The sequence below is a fragment of the Lutjanus erythropterus genome, chromosome 5, assembly GCF_056507025.1.
Source record: "Lutjanus erythropterus isolate fLutEry1 chromosome 5, fLutEry1.hap2, whole genome shotgun sequence".
NCBI classification, from domain to species: Eukaryota; Metazoa; Chordata; class Actinopteri; order Lutjaniformes; family Lutjanidae; genus Lutjanus; species Lutjanus erythropterus.
Window position 1 is genome coordinate 30,427,554 of NC_139321.1, and position 15,532 is coordinate 30,443,085.

General features: G+C 39.4%; 1 protein-coding gene across 2 annotated transcripts in view; it reads left to right on the forward strand.

The window, feature by feature from the left end:
• Positions 1 to 15,532, forward strand: part of LOC146327129 (ecto-NOX disulfide-thiol exchanger 2-like) — a 274,197-nt gene that overhangs the window by 138,440 nt on the left and 120,225 nt on the right. For both annotated transcript variants that reach the window (XM_084719578.1, XM_084719579.1), the window contains exon 3: positions 14,629 to 14,760. In XM_084719578.1, the coding sequence (XP_084575704.1) occupies positions 14,629 to 14,760 (132 nt within the window). The remainder of the gene's footprint in view (positions 1 to 14,628; positions 14,761 to 15,532) is intronic.

Genomic DNA, 15,532 nt, shown 5'->3' on the forward strand with positions numbered 1-15,532 from the left:
GCACTTTTCCTCCCTGTCAAAACCTGGTAGCGACATTACCCACAATTCAACAGGGGCGAATATTGCCTTAAACAGCCAGCCATAGCATTTCTAACTACACCACAGGTCCACCAGCATCACTAAATGTGATGTTATGTAACATATTATTAAATGTTGCTTTAATTTCTGGTAAATTCACAGAAATTCACAACAGGCTTATGTTGATTTATTATGCATGGCTCTTCATTCTTGTCCAGATGTAGTGATGTACAACAAATCAAGTTTGACATAGCCTTTTTTTTTCTTTTTTGCGTTAGCTGGCCTGAACAAAACCTAAAACCCCAGTCAAAGATAATGATAATAGAGAGTCTGACGTGATGTTTGGCTCTTTTTCTGCACAAAATTGACCAATGTGCTGCCTACAAGGAGGACCAGGTCCTGGAGAGCTACGATATGGCAAAAAGAAACACCAATGCTGCAAATAAGGTGAGAGAGGAACGCTGGCAAAGTTGTTTATTGTGTAAATTCATAAGACATATATTTACTTTACCACTTAATTGTCTAATTTGCCTTCTATTAGCTGCAATACCAACAGTGTGGAACAGACTTGGCAGCAAATCAGGACCTACTATAAAAATATTAGTATGCACGTTCTGCATTGCTAACTGAATACATCCCGAGGCAGCACGACTCACACAGCTTGTGTTTGGGAGTATAATCTGATACGATTCATTAGCCTAACCTATCATGTAACTGCAACCAAACTTAAACTAAACTTTGAGCGACAAAAAAGAACAAGGTGTCACAGTTACACAGATAAGCACCTTCATCACATGAACAGCAGCCATAACATTAGTGAGACCTGTCAGCAGTGCTGACATCATGTCAGCTGAGTTATTTTAAACTCAAGGAAGAAAGAAGCAAAACAGCCAAGTGCAATTTATGCATGTATGCCATTTATTTAAATTTAATTTAGAATGTTTTAATGTTTCTGTCCAATAAGTTTAAATAAAACGAAGCAGCAGCAGTACATAACTGAGGTATTTCTCCCTCCATGGGAGTACAATATTTATTTCACAGTTTGAGCATGATGTTTTTAGATTCCTATGTTAAATAAAGTGCATACAAATGTATACAAGACTTTAACTGTTTAAAGGGAAAGTTCACCCCTAAATCTAAAATACATATTTTTCCTCTGGCCTGTGGTGCAATTTATATGTGTATACTGTTTTGGTGTGAGTTGTCAAGTTTTGAAGACATCTGCCTTCTCTCAAGTATGATGGAACTAGATGCCACTAGTACTGTGTAGTACTCAAAACACCCAAAAAATAAATTTGAAAAACCCAGCAGCAGTGTATCTTTCAAGAAATCATGACCCAGTAGTTCAAAATAATCTTCAGACCTTGTTGTGATGTTTCATGTCGGAATGACTTTCTTTCTGCAGTAGAGTCTACCGAAAATTACTTTCATTCTAATAGAAGTGAAACTGCTCACAACAAGGTCTGGATTATCTTGACCAGGTCATGATTTTTGGAAAAAGACACTGGTTTTGAATTCATTCAAATTTACTGTTTGGTTGTCGTAAGCATCACAAGCTGAGTGACATTTAGTGCCATTATATTAGAAAGAAGGCAGACATCTCTACAGCCGATATCTCCAAAACTCTGCAATTCACACCCAAAAAAATTGATAAACAGCAGTACAGACATAGGCACCATCTTCAGGGGGGCATTGGGTTTTATGAACAATAAAACCCAATGCCACAGCATGTTGCTATTTAATTTTCATGCAGGCTGGTGTGTGTTTTGTTGCTCTTGTGTGTTACTGGCCGAGTGCACCGAGCGCTTTAATTAAAACATGAATTCAAAGTGCTTTGAATTCAAGCACCTCTGATCATTAATGTACTTAATACAGTAACTTTTGGCTCTACAGTCTGAATGAGACACACAACACGATGTCTGCCTCCAGCTCTGTGCAGAAATACTTCAAAATATTAAACAACACAGATGCAAATTATGCGCTGCACTGGAGGGATAAAATCCGATGGACTGAGGTTTGCTACAACATCTGAAATATCAGACAACATTCCAGGTGAAGCCCAAAGTTTCAAGAACAATGAATTCGTACTTTATCCAAAACACATCTGGATGAAATACCGCAGCAACTGATGGATTTACCTTCAGCAGCTGGCTGTGACAAAAAAGTCCTCCTCACTGAAGAAAGACGCCAAAATCTCCCAAAGAATTCAATTCAAGTCTGAGTGAGAATTTTTTTTAGAGTTTTACTTCCTAACTTTCAGTGATCATTAACTTTATTCAGCCTACTATGTTAACCAGTGAAGTGTGCACTGAAGGAGCTGTCTACTGCACTGAGCAGCAGCCTCTGAACGCTAACGGACTGTTGAATCTGTTTCGGCTAAATATCATGACTTTGAAAACACCATATGACTTGTTTTAATGAATTTTGTTAGTTTAAAATATGAAGAATTGTAAAGTCACTTCCATGAGGCTGTTCAGTCAGACAGTGACAGTGACTGCAGAGTATTATGTTCATTATAATGTTCATTAATGTTGAAATGACGTTCTTCTGCCTCAGTAATAATCATTAATACCACCAGATAATAGACTAAAGTGATCACCAAACGTGTCATTTCGGGAACATTTTAATCCCTACCCCTCACTTCATCAACATTATATATATTAGATATTTTTTGCCCGCCTATGACTACAGACCAGGGGAAAAATATGTATTTTTGATATTGGGGTAAACTGTCCTTTTAAGAGAGGGGAAAATAGATGTATTTAATTGGAATCAGCAGATACTCTAGTGCAGTACAGACATGAAAGTGACATCAATTTCTTTTTTTCATGAAAACAACAAGAATATTTCCCAAAATGTCAGCAGTAGTTGAGTAGATACTGTAGGGGAAACAAATAAACGTTGAGGGCAAATATTTTGCATATGGTGTTTGTTCAGTATTAACCAGTAAAAAAAATGGCTGATATGAGATTTTACAGATATGTTATAGTATGTTGATTGGTTTGTTTTTTCATTCCTAAAGAATTTGTATAAGCAAAATCATGGCACATGATGCCATAAGAGCAAACAGTCAGGTAAACAAGTTAAAAGACGGCCTGTTTCTGCGTGGCCTTCATTGCTTTTACAGTGTTACCTAAATTGAATCAGCTACTGTATTACTGCAGCTGACCTTGGTTAATATGACATGACATAATTTCTGCTCTCATAATGACTTGTTCCATGTCAGAGCCACAACTCGATGCAGACTCATTCATGACACACAGAAATAATTGTGTGGAACAGCGTGATGCCACATGTTGAATTGGCCTTCAGACAAACCAAACTCAACCAGTGGCAACCAGCTGAGACTAATCAGATGAGAGCTGTCCCACATTTCTTTCACTTGCGCATCTTGACTCATTATCAGCAGCTATCAGACTTTGCTTTAACCTTGGCCTGGTCATTACGGTCTCCCCTTGAATCGCCAGCTTAAAAGTAAAGACTTTCAACTGTCAGTCTGTTAATGAGACACATAGCTTCAATGAGGGAAGGTGGCTCTTTGAGTGAATTGGTTTTGCATGTTGCTGGTGCTGTTCATAGTTTCTGACAGATGATGTGAGCGAGATATGAGCATGATGAAATGAAAAGCAAATATCGGACAGATCAAATAACATCAAATAGATTCAGATAAACTCTTTTAGAGATCACTGTGCTGGTGTAATATTAAAATTGTTTGCAAAGTTTAGATGCCTGTTTGTTTTCTGTGTTTGTCTCTTAGCTGCATATACTTTTGAAGCAATGTGTGCAGTTTTACCCGCTGTGTTGTTTCTATAGATACACAACCACCGCTGTTCATCTTCAGTCGTTGGGAGAACAAATGAGAAAAATCTGTCATGAAAACACAAGACTGACTTAAGTTGTGACTGAAAATACACTCACCAAGTCTAAAAGCAACTAGACATATGGATCCACTTAGTTTGGATATGAGAAAGATTATAAAATCTTTAATGGAAAAGTCAGTGTGCATCAGAAACACTGAAACATAGTCTATCAACTGAGTGGGCAAAAAGACTCACACATGACACGTGATAAAATGATGAATTATAGTGATACTGTGAGATCAAGGTTTCTTTACAGATACAGAGAGTAGACCGTCTTTGAAAACACTTGCACATTTTGTCAAAGATTTAAAACTACTTATGTATCCTCTCAAACTAAACAGACAAAATTCATTGACTTCTGTTGATTTAATTGGCAATGTAGTTATAAGAAGAACATTCAGCCTCACTAGACATCCACAAACAACTCTTTGCTAAGTAAAGATACAGTGGAGACTGGCGTCTCCTCATGTTTAATTTTTAGTCCCATGTAAGTCCTTGTTGGTCAACCCTGCATCTGTTTTCAATATGGTGGCCTGGTGAAGAACCTTCTCAGCCATACAGTGTGCTTTAATATGTTTCTGAAAACATTTTAGACTAGAAGGAAGCTGTGTCATAACATGATCTTGAACCATACTTGATCCACACTGCCTGGTAGGACAGTTGTATCAGAGTTTCAGGAGGAAACAGGATCCAAAACGGCAGCTTCTTGGTCACAACAATCTCATATTACAGTCAAACAGTACACTAAAATGTTTCTGAAAATGTTTCTGTTTTCTTTTCTTTTTTTTTTTTTTCAACATTATTGAGTAAAGAAGTGCACATTTGTTTTGGTCTGAGATGCTGGTGATTTGCAGCAACCTCTAGTGGCAATTAATGTCACTTACAGCACCTTTAAAGAGTTAGTTTGGATTATTTAAAGTGGGTACTTGTCCATAGTTAGCTTATTACTTATTCTAGATGGTGGTCAGTACACCCTCAGAGAAGCAGCAGGAGAAACAGCACAGAATCAAAGTGTCATACATTGAATCTGAACTAACCCTTCAAAACACCAAAGTCACACAATAACACAAACAAAGTAACCATTTGAGGCAGTAGTAGATAGAAACTCCTGTTTATTACTCTTGTCCCAAAAGCGGCTTTGGAGAGAGCGATACTTGTCTTATATAACAGTGGTTTCCCGTCAGAAAAAGCAGTCTGACAGCAAGTTGATGTGGAGAAGATATTCTTAATATAGCGTACACTTAATCTGATATTGACTTTTTTGGTGGGCCTTTTTTTAGGTGGCTAAATATGCTTTGCTGCTGACCCTGTCCATAGCAGTACTTAGCATCTATAGGTAATACAGGTAATACACCGATAATGGTTAAGTACCACACACAACCCCTCAAAAAACCCAGACTATCCCTTTAAAGAGGCTCCATATATCAACGTTTTATATTACAGCAGTTCCAAGTTGACCAACTAATGCCTTGTGTGATTGCTAATACAAGCTGGGTGGATAGTTGTCTTGCTGACACATTATTCATGCCAGAAAAAAGCACACCTTGGTTAAAATGACATTTTTTCCTATCTTGGATTAAGGTGATGTAATATAGAGGTCTGCCTCCAAAGACACCACCATTCACTTTGTGACCCTTTAACACTCACCAGGAGCCTGATCTCTTGTTTTCAGTTCATATCTCTGCCTACTACTCAATATCTCAAACAACAACTGCAATTTATGCTCCCAAAAGCCTGCACCTCTTTTGACCATTTCTTATTCCACTTTGCGGCTCCCAGTGACTGGAATGACTTGCACTTTCACACACATCCTCCTTTGATAAATTATTACAAATGACAGTCTCACTGTACCTGCTTCTGACTTTGCTTTAATAACACTATCATTATATATTCTGAATATACGGTCATGTTCTAATTTTGTATGCGATTGTTTTCTTGTGTATCTATGATGAATTATCTAGTATTGACTTGCCTGCTGCCGCTGCCTCTTGGCCAGGTCATCTTTCACAGGATAATTTAGGTGTCTGTCACCCTCATCTTAGAAATTATAAATGGTTGACTTAACTCTGATATTTATCATTTCTTTATATCGTTTAAAAACATAATTTCTCATCCTTATCATTTTCAGATATATTGGGAAAATCTGTTTGATACTTATCTTCCTTGGCAAACAGTTTATAAATTTATTTACCAGTCATCTCGTTCTACTTATTTATGGGTTTTCCATGTAAAACTTCTTTACAAGATGTTGCCGACAAGAAAAATGCTTATAATGTGGTGAATAACTGATGGTGATATCTGTATTTTTTGTAAGGTGGAGGATTGTAGTTGTAATTGTTCTTTGATATCATGAGTTACTCTGACCTTTTCCCTTTTCTTCTATTTTATGCACTGTAATAGGTTAATCTGAACTTCAAAGGTCAAAATGATTTCTTATATATTCATTAAGATTCATGCACGTGTGTATGTATGGGTTTTAAGTTATGCTTATTGTAATTTATTTATTCTATTTCTGCTTGTGTTTTTATGATTAATTTAATTAATTTATTTATGTCATAATTTATTATGTGATGTTATTCAAATCTGAGAAATGTGTTCTAGAATTCCTGATGAGATGAAAGGCCTTTGATGTGTCATATTCTAGAATTCACCAGGAGGACATATATAGTCTGGTCAGCAGCTCAGTGTCAGTAGTTCCACAAAAGAAAACCACAGGGCTTCATCAGAGACAACAATTTATTGTGAGTGTAAGACACAGCTCTCATTAGCCTATTAGCATGAATAAGCATTTTCAGTGACGAAACTGTAGATATCAGAAAATGGACAACTTGAAGAGCCACAAACATACCATGGACCTCTTCGAGATGTATGAGAAAGAATACAGGGACCTTCCAACTGACTACAACACTGGAGAACGCAAAGATAAAACTGCACTTCAAAAAGAAGCTCACAGCAGAGAGGAAGGAGAAAATGGCCCTGAGTCAAGACATTGACAGATTGAAGAAAGAGCTTCAGAGAGTTAACTCAATGAGCCAAGACAAGGTGAACAGTGTGGAGGTAGTCTCATCCGCAGCCATGGAGGCACCTGGCCAAAAACTGAATGGCAGGCAGTCACCTGAATACCAGATGCTTGAAGCTCAGCTCACACTGGAGAAAATGAAGAAGGAAGTTCTCTATCAGAACATTACAGAGTTCAACCTTGAGCTCCAGGTAGAGAGGGACTTGAGGGCTGAGGCCAAAAGAGATGAGGCTGTGCTGGAGGCGATACAAAGCATCTCAGATGAGCCTTCATTTACACCCAAGATGCTCAATGCTGAGCTTAAAACAAAGGTGGAGGCCCAACACCTGGACATGCAAGAGCTTAACCAGATCCTTCAGAAGGAAAGAGAATTAAGAGCCCAAGCAGAGGCTGACAAATTTGAGGCAATCAAGGTCGCAGAGGCACACATAATGCATCCAACAGCTACAAGAGAGAGAAGAAGGATGCTCTCCAACAGGAAACTGTGAAATTGCTTCAGAAGCAGAATGGCCTACAGGACCAAATGGAAATAGACAGTCAAAGGGACTTTGAGATCCTGGAAGCTCTTTGCCAAGAATTGGCAAAGTTGAAAAAGGTCTTTGAGGACCATTCAGCTGAAAGGCTGGAAAACAAATAAAAGAAACACAAAGGTCTCCACCATGAAATATTGTGTCTCAATCAAAAATTTGAGAAGGAGATGGAATTCAGGGCTCATACAGAAGCTAAAAAAACTTGATGCCATTGAAGTTGTAGAGGCACTTTGCAAAGAAGCAGGGCATGTAAAGAGTTGCTATAATAATGCCCTGCAGACACTCAACACAATGCAGAAGAGCCTCAAGGATGCAAATAACAGGTACACAGCCGAGAAGAAGGAAAAGAATAATTTCTGACAGGAAATCGAGGAGCTGCTCCAGAAGCAGAATTACCTAAGGGACAGGACGATACAGAAACTTTAAGAGAGTCTGAAATCCTGGCAGATCTTTGGAAAGTTGGAAAGGGTGTCTGAGGACCATTCAGCTAAAAGGCAAACTGTTTCCACCAGGATGGAAATGAAAGACCAGTGGGAAAGAGGTCTCTGCAAGAACATAGTGGAGCTCATTGAAATGCTCGTGAAGGAGATGGAGTTTAAGGCCTGGGCAGAGTCTGACAAACCTGAGGCCATTGAAGTTGCTGAGATACTTTGTCAAAAAAATAGTGAAATGCAAAGTGTGCTCAAGGTCTCAAGAAGGTAAAGCAGAGGCCGATAAATCTGAGGTGGTCAAAGTTGCAGAGGCACTTTACACAGAAGCAGAAGATATGAAAAGGTGCTCTGATAACACCCTGCAGACGCCCAGCACGATGGAGAACATTTAGGAAAGAGATGGTAACAACAAAATTTAAGATCTTGGAAGCTCATTGACAAGAATGGCAAAGAGATAATAGATTTAGATAATAATCTTTAGATTACAACCATTTTGGCTTTTTCTGATAGGTGTTGCTTAACTGAAAATAGGCAACATTGTTTTGGTATCACTGAGAAATAATTTCATAAAAACCTTTCAGCATATTGTAAATCAAGGGGTCTGAGAGGGAACTAGACTTCTGCACCTCCTCTTGTCACTGTTTTAGTATTTAGAGAATCTGGCCTGTGACGGTAGACTTAAACCAATCACAGATCTTTTCAGACCTGGGGGACTCCTACTGGCTGTTCTACTAGTGCAGCTGCACCTGCACGTTCCTTTAGTGAGACCCTGAATCAATGATGGAAAATACTGCAGGAAAAAACATTACAAATCTGGATTATAATAAAGAAAAAAACAGTCTAATGAGCAACATGCTCAGCCTAGGAGTTTGTCAGCTCACTTGGTTACTTTTGATTTCACCTTCAGTTGAGTTCATTCACGTGTATAGCAGTGCTTTGCCGAGGACAGAGACAGAATCAGGGAGCATTGCAGAAGAGGGTCGGTGGCAGACTGGAGTTTCTGGAGTTAAAAAACACCAGAGTGACTCTGATGTTGGCTACTTTACTGGCAGGAGGAGAGCTCAGAGTGTATGTTTCGAACTTTTGGATTTAAAAAGAGGATTTATCTTCATTTTTGCTTGTAAACCTGTGTGCAGCAGCACCACGGAGGAGTCAACCGCACTGTTTACAGTAAGATTGTCTCTCCATGTTGACTGCTGACCAGAGGACAGATGTATTTGAAAGTCATGTTGTGAAAGTACAGAGAGGAGGGATGTAAAGGAAAGAATCAACTTCTTAGTCGAGAACTGACACACAATTACAGACATGGGGCTTTGGTACTGGCATTTTTGGCCATGCCGAATCAACCCGTGTTGCCAGTGAGTTGCATTTTCATGACAGCATATATCGTGGTGAGCCACACCTGACATGGAGCGATTCTCGAGCGGGGACAAAGCAAGCCCAACTCGCCTCCAAGTGGGCTATGATCCCATCACACAGACCGTGGCCAAAACGTGATGAGCCTCCTTTTTGTCCCCATCCAACAAGCAAGTGTTGTTATATTGAGCTTGTGTATGTGCAGGAGAGCGGAGAGACGTTATGATGTTTTTAAAAGTCTCTTTATGTTCAGCTCTCAGTACTTGTGTAGCTTTACACTGTATCTTTATGTTTTGAAATATAGTTTTTAGGCTTTCTACCTACTGCAGCTTTAATGTGTTGGTGCAAGTATGTGTTATTGATAATTCATGTGCATTCATGTGATCCTGTGTTATGCAGGAATACATGCACAAAATGAAATGAGGTCGTGCTGTAACCACCACCCCACTCTCTTTTCTTTTTTAATTGAATTTTATTTATTTATTTATTTTCCTATTATTGTTCCTACTTTTTCTGTACAGTCTGCAATGTCTTGTATTGTAATGTTGTCTTTCTTGTTTTGTCACATAATCACAATAAAAAATGTGATTCATTTGTTCTTCTTCACAGCCAGTGAGTGACAGAAGCCCTGTGAATGCGTGTATGGTGCATTCATAGGGCTTCTGTATGTTCCATCATGTATGTATCTTGGAATAATTGGATGTTTAGAAAGATGTGACGTATGAAAAATATCTGCAGTATGTCAACAATGAAGATCCACAACATACATACACACACCTTAAAAGAGTGCCTTTCACTCTCAGCACACACTTAAAATAAAATGCTTATTCTTATTTTAAATAATATTCAATAAATGATAGAAAGTGTAAATAATAGGAAATATAAAATAGGCCCAATAAAAACATAAAAAGAACGATAACTAGCCCTGCCAGGGACATGAATATGAGAGTCTTATAACATTGTTTATGGAAAGTGATAGTAGATGTGTGGTAGTAGATTGTCATTCATTTTGTCACTGACATATTGGATGACTAAAGAGATTTTCTTACATATGATTCAAAAGTGTTAAGGTATGTGGATATACAGTATGTACAAGGCTATATGTAGCTGATGTCAGTAGTCTCTGTATTATGGAACTGGTTCGAGAATTTGTTCTCAATTTACTTGTTCCTCGATCTGGATAAATAAAGGTAAAATGAAAACTAAACTTAAAAACATGGTTTTCAACTAGGCCTTTAACAATCACGCAGGTTAACTGTATGTGTTACTTGATACATTTGGTGGCATTTGTTGCCATCATTAGCATGTGTATGTGGCAACTGTTGGTGCCTTTAGAAGCTCAGCCAGCTCCGAATACCTTATTGCTGACAAGCCCGTGATGACTGATTCATCATTTTCACCTAATGGGCAACTGATGCTTTTCCTTGCTTTGTAATGCAAAGTAGCAGCCCCCACAAATGCACCACACTACGCTCTGACTAACTCTGAGCTGGCACACAGTCTGATTTGTTAAAAAGACGTAAGAAAGTAGAGAGTGGGCAGTGGAAAGATAACAGCGTCACTGAGTGAGAAATAGTAGTCAGGAAACTATTTCTGGGCACATGCCCAACTGGGTCAATTTCTGACCTCTTTTCTAGTCCAAATCGTCATCTTACTGCCAGCAGGACAGTGGGCGGTCTATTGTTAAATCCTGCATTAATTTTCATACATCCTCTTATCACTCCTTGTGTTGTAAACCTGCATTAAAACGATCATGGATGTGTAGTGAACCTTTATGCGGCACCATTCCTCTCCTCCCACTGTATTATCTCTCCTCTGAGTGGGCTGCCACCCAGTCAGCAGGACCACTAATGGGGTTGTAAGCAGTTAACAGGCCTGTGAAGCTCTTGTCGGGAACATTAGCATAGCGGCACCACAACAATGAACGTGTTATCTGGCCTCGCCATGGCAACATACAGACAACTTTTAATGAGAGGGTCTGAGCAGGGATGCTGTTGTTGTGTTAGTGGAATTTTTAGAAGAATATTAATTAGCAGGATTAAAGGCAATGTAAAACAGTCCTGTTGTTATAAGACAAGGACGCTGATACACTCTTAGAAATGCGGGCTCTTCCTGAAGGGTTGAGGTTCTACTCAGAACCATTTGCTTCTGAAGAGCCTTTTTCATCCAAAATAACTTTTTGGGAGGAAAGAGATGTTCAAGGTTTGTTGAAAGCATGTGTGTCAGTCAGTTTAAGTGTTGGTTATTGATGGATAAAATGATGGATGAAGATTTTTTATTTGTAAAATGCATAATGGTTTTTCATAGAACCCTAGGAAGACAAGAGGGTTATTGTTGAAACCCTTATAAAATGTATTTTTAGATCCCGCTGGGTGGGTTCTACATGAAATCCTTGAATTATAAAAGGGATTTCAGGGTAGAACACCTTGGGTGGATTCTAGATGAAAACCTTGAAATATGAAAGCATCTTGGGGTAGAGCACTCTGGGTGGGTTCTAGATGAAACCCCTGGAATATAAAAAGGGTTCTTGGTAGAACCCCCTGGGTGGGTTCAGACATCACCGAAGGGTTCTTTGTAGGACCTCTCACAGAACATTTCACAGATGATTCTAAGTATAACCGTTTATGGTGGGCTCTAGGTAGAGCTGTGTGAAAGGGATCCATTCAGAGCATTTATAAAAAGTTTTGGCAGGAACCAAAAGAGGGTTCTCCTATTGGGGCAAGCTGACAAGCTCAAAGCCAATTTACAAAATGCAAAGTGAGCACAGCCTTAATCATTACAATTAAACATAAATAGTCAAGCTGTCGTTAAGCTTTATGAAATGCCATAATTACCCTAATATCATTCTTACAGGCATGTGGAAAACATTGAGCTGTGTTGTTTGTAAACATCTCTCCACTATATTTTTAGAGGAGAGCACAAGAAGGTGGTTGGTGTTGTTCTGTCAGCAGGATAGTGTAATTGCTTAGCCCAGTGTGTTGGTGTATATATAAAGAGAACCACAAACATGAACAGCCCAGGGGCCACACACACACACACTGTGAGTGCATGTAAACCAGGCAAAACTTTTTTTTTTTGAGGTGTAAAATCCCAGTGCTGTTCAGTGTTCGTTTGTATTACCTTGGTTAAACTCGGTGTCAGGGAAGAGGAGGACAGGCTCAGCCAGCAGCTGTTGCCGCTCGGTAATTTCCAGGTCTGACACCAAGAGCTCAACCAGCAAGTGTTGTAAGAGTACTTAGAGCTGTGAAATGAACTCCAGATTTGGAGAATGAACCGCTGGTGGATGTGCAATGTGTTCCTGTTGACTTTACTGCAGGCTTTTTATCTATGGGGATCTGAATATGTTTGCTTTTTATGCAAGACTCAGGACTTGGCAGAGAACCATGAGCCTGAGGTTTTTGTGTGGTAGCTGATATGTGTGTTTGTAGTGGCAGGATTTACAGTGTTTTATCCCTGAGAAATAAGAATGGATTTGCACTTTGCTTAGAGGTTATGATATATGTACTGCTGTATGTCTTCATGTCTCGTGTGTCAAGTCAAACTTCAGGGTTAGGGGTTATATGTCTCAAACTTTTAAGAATTACATTACAGAATACTGTAACGGGCCAACTTAGGAGTGATAAAGTTGAAGAGTGTGAAGCATGATGCACATTTATCATACAGCATACTTCTACTTAACATGACATGTAGGAGTAAACTTAAAGAGCAGCTCTCCAGTGGTCACATGATCACATGTATGATCAGAACAGAAACCTTTTTTGGCTTCTGAAAGCAGACACGCCACAGAGTTTGATAATATCAGGAAAATGCCAGCTATTTAGCTGGATGATCTATATCCACTGTTAGCTAGCTGGTGTTTTGCTAACATTAGCTAATGTTAGTTTAGAGTCTAGATTCCCAAACTATGGAACTAGTACTCGAGCTCCCTCTAGCGGTATTTTTTTAATGACTTAATTCATTTTAAAATTTAGAGCCTAACCAAAATACTACAAAATGTCAAATTCTTAAACTATGAGATACCTGAAATATAATTTAAGATACGTTTTGTCTTCCGATAATACTTTTGTTTCAATATCAGCCTGCTATGTTGTCATGTTAATGCATGTAGCATACATACATTATCCATGATTAGTCACAAGCTTCACTGTGATTGCAAGGTGTTAAACAGAGTCAAAATAAAACAACTAAAAATGAATGTGCGGGGCCACCCCTTGCAGTGTATGAGAGCTGTGTGGAAGAATAAGTGCCAGTTGTAATGCTACCCTGAGCTACAGCAAGAATCAACAATAAGTCATCTTCTTTTTTGGAATAAACTTGCTTCCTTCATGAACTGTCCATAGCTGAACAATTGGCATTCACTACTGTGTTTTAACATGGGTCATATTGGTAGTACTTAGAGAGGCTACTATTTTCTGAGGTAGTATGTGATGTAAAAAGTTTAAGAAACTCTGTTTTAGACACTACTATAGAGCCAGGACAAAACTGTCAGGGTGCAAGTACAAATCCATCAGCAACTTCAGCACCACGGACAGTTAGCCTAATAATGTTTCAGAGCCATGGTCAGGGCCGTAGATTCTAACTCGTACAAACCAGTCAGATATAGGATCAATGAGTCAGGCAGACAAGGCCAACATATTCAACCTCATTTCTGTCTTTTTGCTAACAAGGTCATCCCCTATCAAATCTGACTCTGTGCTCCAGCCATCTAGGATCTACTTTTAACCAACTTCACTTCAGCTTTGTGGTAGCTTTCTTGAATTTGAGTGTAAGCTGTAAAATTTGATGAATGGCCTTTATTCTTGAGATTATGAGTGAAGGATAAAAGTTAAGGATTTTTACTTTAATCTTTAACTAACAGTTAGGCCAAATTTCCATTTAAAGCAGTCTGATGATACATTGTTGTTCAATTGCAGTGTTTTAAGGCCAGATGTTGTTCTGAACACTTTGCATGACTCAGTGTGGAAAAGTACAAAGTCTGTACATCTGTGCCAGCATTTTCAGTCACAGCCAAGGTCACAGGTCACTGGGACAGGAAGTGCCAAGAGCCCACATAGTTGAATCTCACAACAGAAGTCAAACAACTTCATGAAGAGGAAGACATTCAAAATGACAATGTTATAAAAATCAATACAGAGCTAGGCTAAATGCAGGGTCACAGCAGCCTCTCCTCTTCTCTCTCTTGTGACAGGACGCAGAATTTAAATGAGGTTGGAGATCACAAAGCACTCATGTCAATAAGGTATAGAGATTTTGTTAGAAAAAGGAGCCAAAGATCTGACACTTTTCAAATGTAATTCTGGTCTTGACCTTGGACTTTCTTTTAAGATCAGCACATATCTTTCTGTAGCACTTGAATGAATCCCAAAAAAAAGGTCTCACTTTCACATTCCTCTTGTGTCTCTCTCTCTCTCTAGACGGGAACCGTAACATGACCATGGCCTCTAACTCCATGACAATGCCCATGTCAGACCCCAGCGCCTGGGCAACAGCCATGAGCAACCTGGGGATGCCTCCGATCAGCATGACTGGACAGCAGCTTGTGCCAGGTACCACATGAAAAAAAAAAAAACAGGATACATGATGCCAAACAGGTCACATGGTGCCACACAAAAGTGCATTGTATTGTACAGTGAATATATTGATGTGGGAATTTCTGTCCCGCAGCTCATAAAAAACCTGCATTTGTCAGACTTATGTTGACACTAGGTAGTTGGGAGATGCACTGTAAGGAAGGTATAGCTGCCTACATGTTTGGTGGGAGAAGTAGCTGCCTAAAAGTTAGTGTTTTTGGCTGTTGACTTGAATTCACAGACTGGCTGGAAAAAAATGTGTGTAGGAGGACAGATGAGTAACAGTGTTTCCTCCCCCTCTGCTGCCCTCAAAGTGCCCTTGAGCAAGTCGGTGAGCATCAGCACTGGAGCAGTTGTACTTATCATGTTGGGTAGCTCCCAGTGTGTCAGTGTTTGAATGTCTGGAGCGTCCCCTCCTCTGCATCCACTCCCCCAGGCAGTTATAATTAAGGTTACGCTGTTAGATCATTTTCCTGCTTAAGTAAAGGTTTTAAAATGCCAACTGTGTCCAGAGGAGGATGACTTGTGTGTATTTTCATACCTGTGTGGGGCCCGTGGGGGCGGCAAGTCATCCTTGTCTGACTGTACAAAGTCCAGCTGGAGCTCAGGGTGTTTACAGTGAGTGGTAACCCCTTACAGGAGTTCCCTCACTGTTCCACTCATCACTGAAGAGTTAGTAATCTTCATCCAGCCCCCATGGGGTTGACTAGGTTCATCTTGATTTGCTGAGGATGGGATATAATCTTTT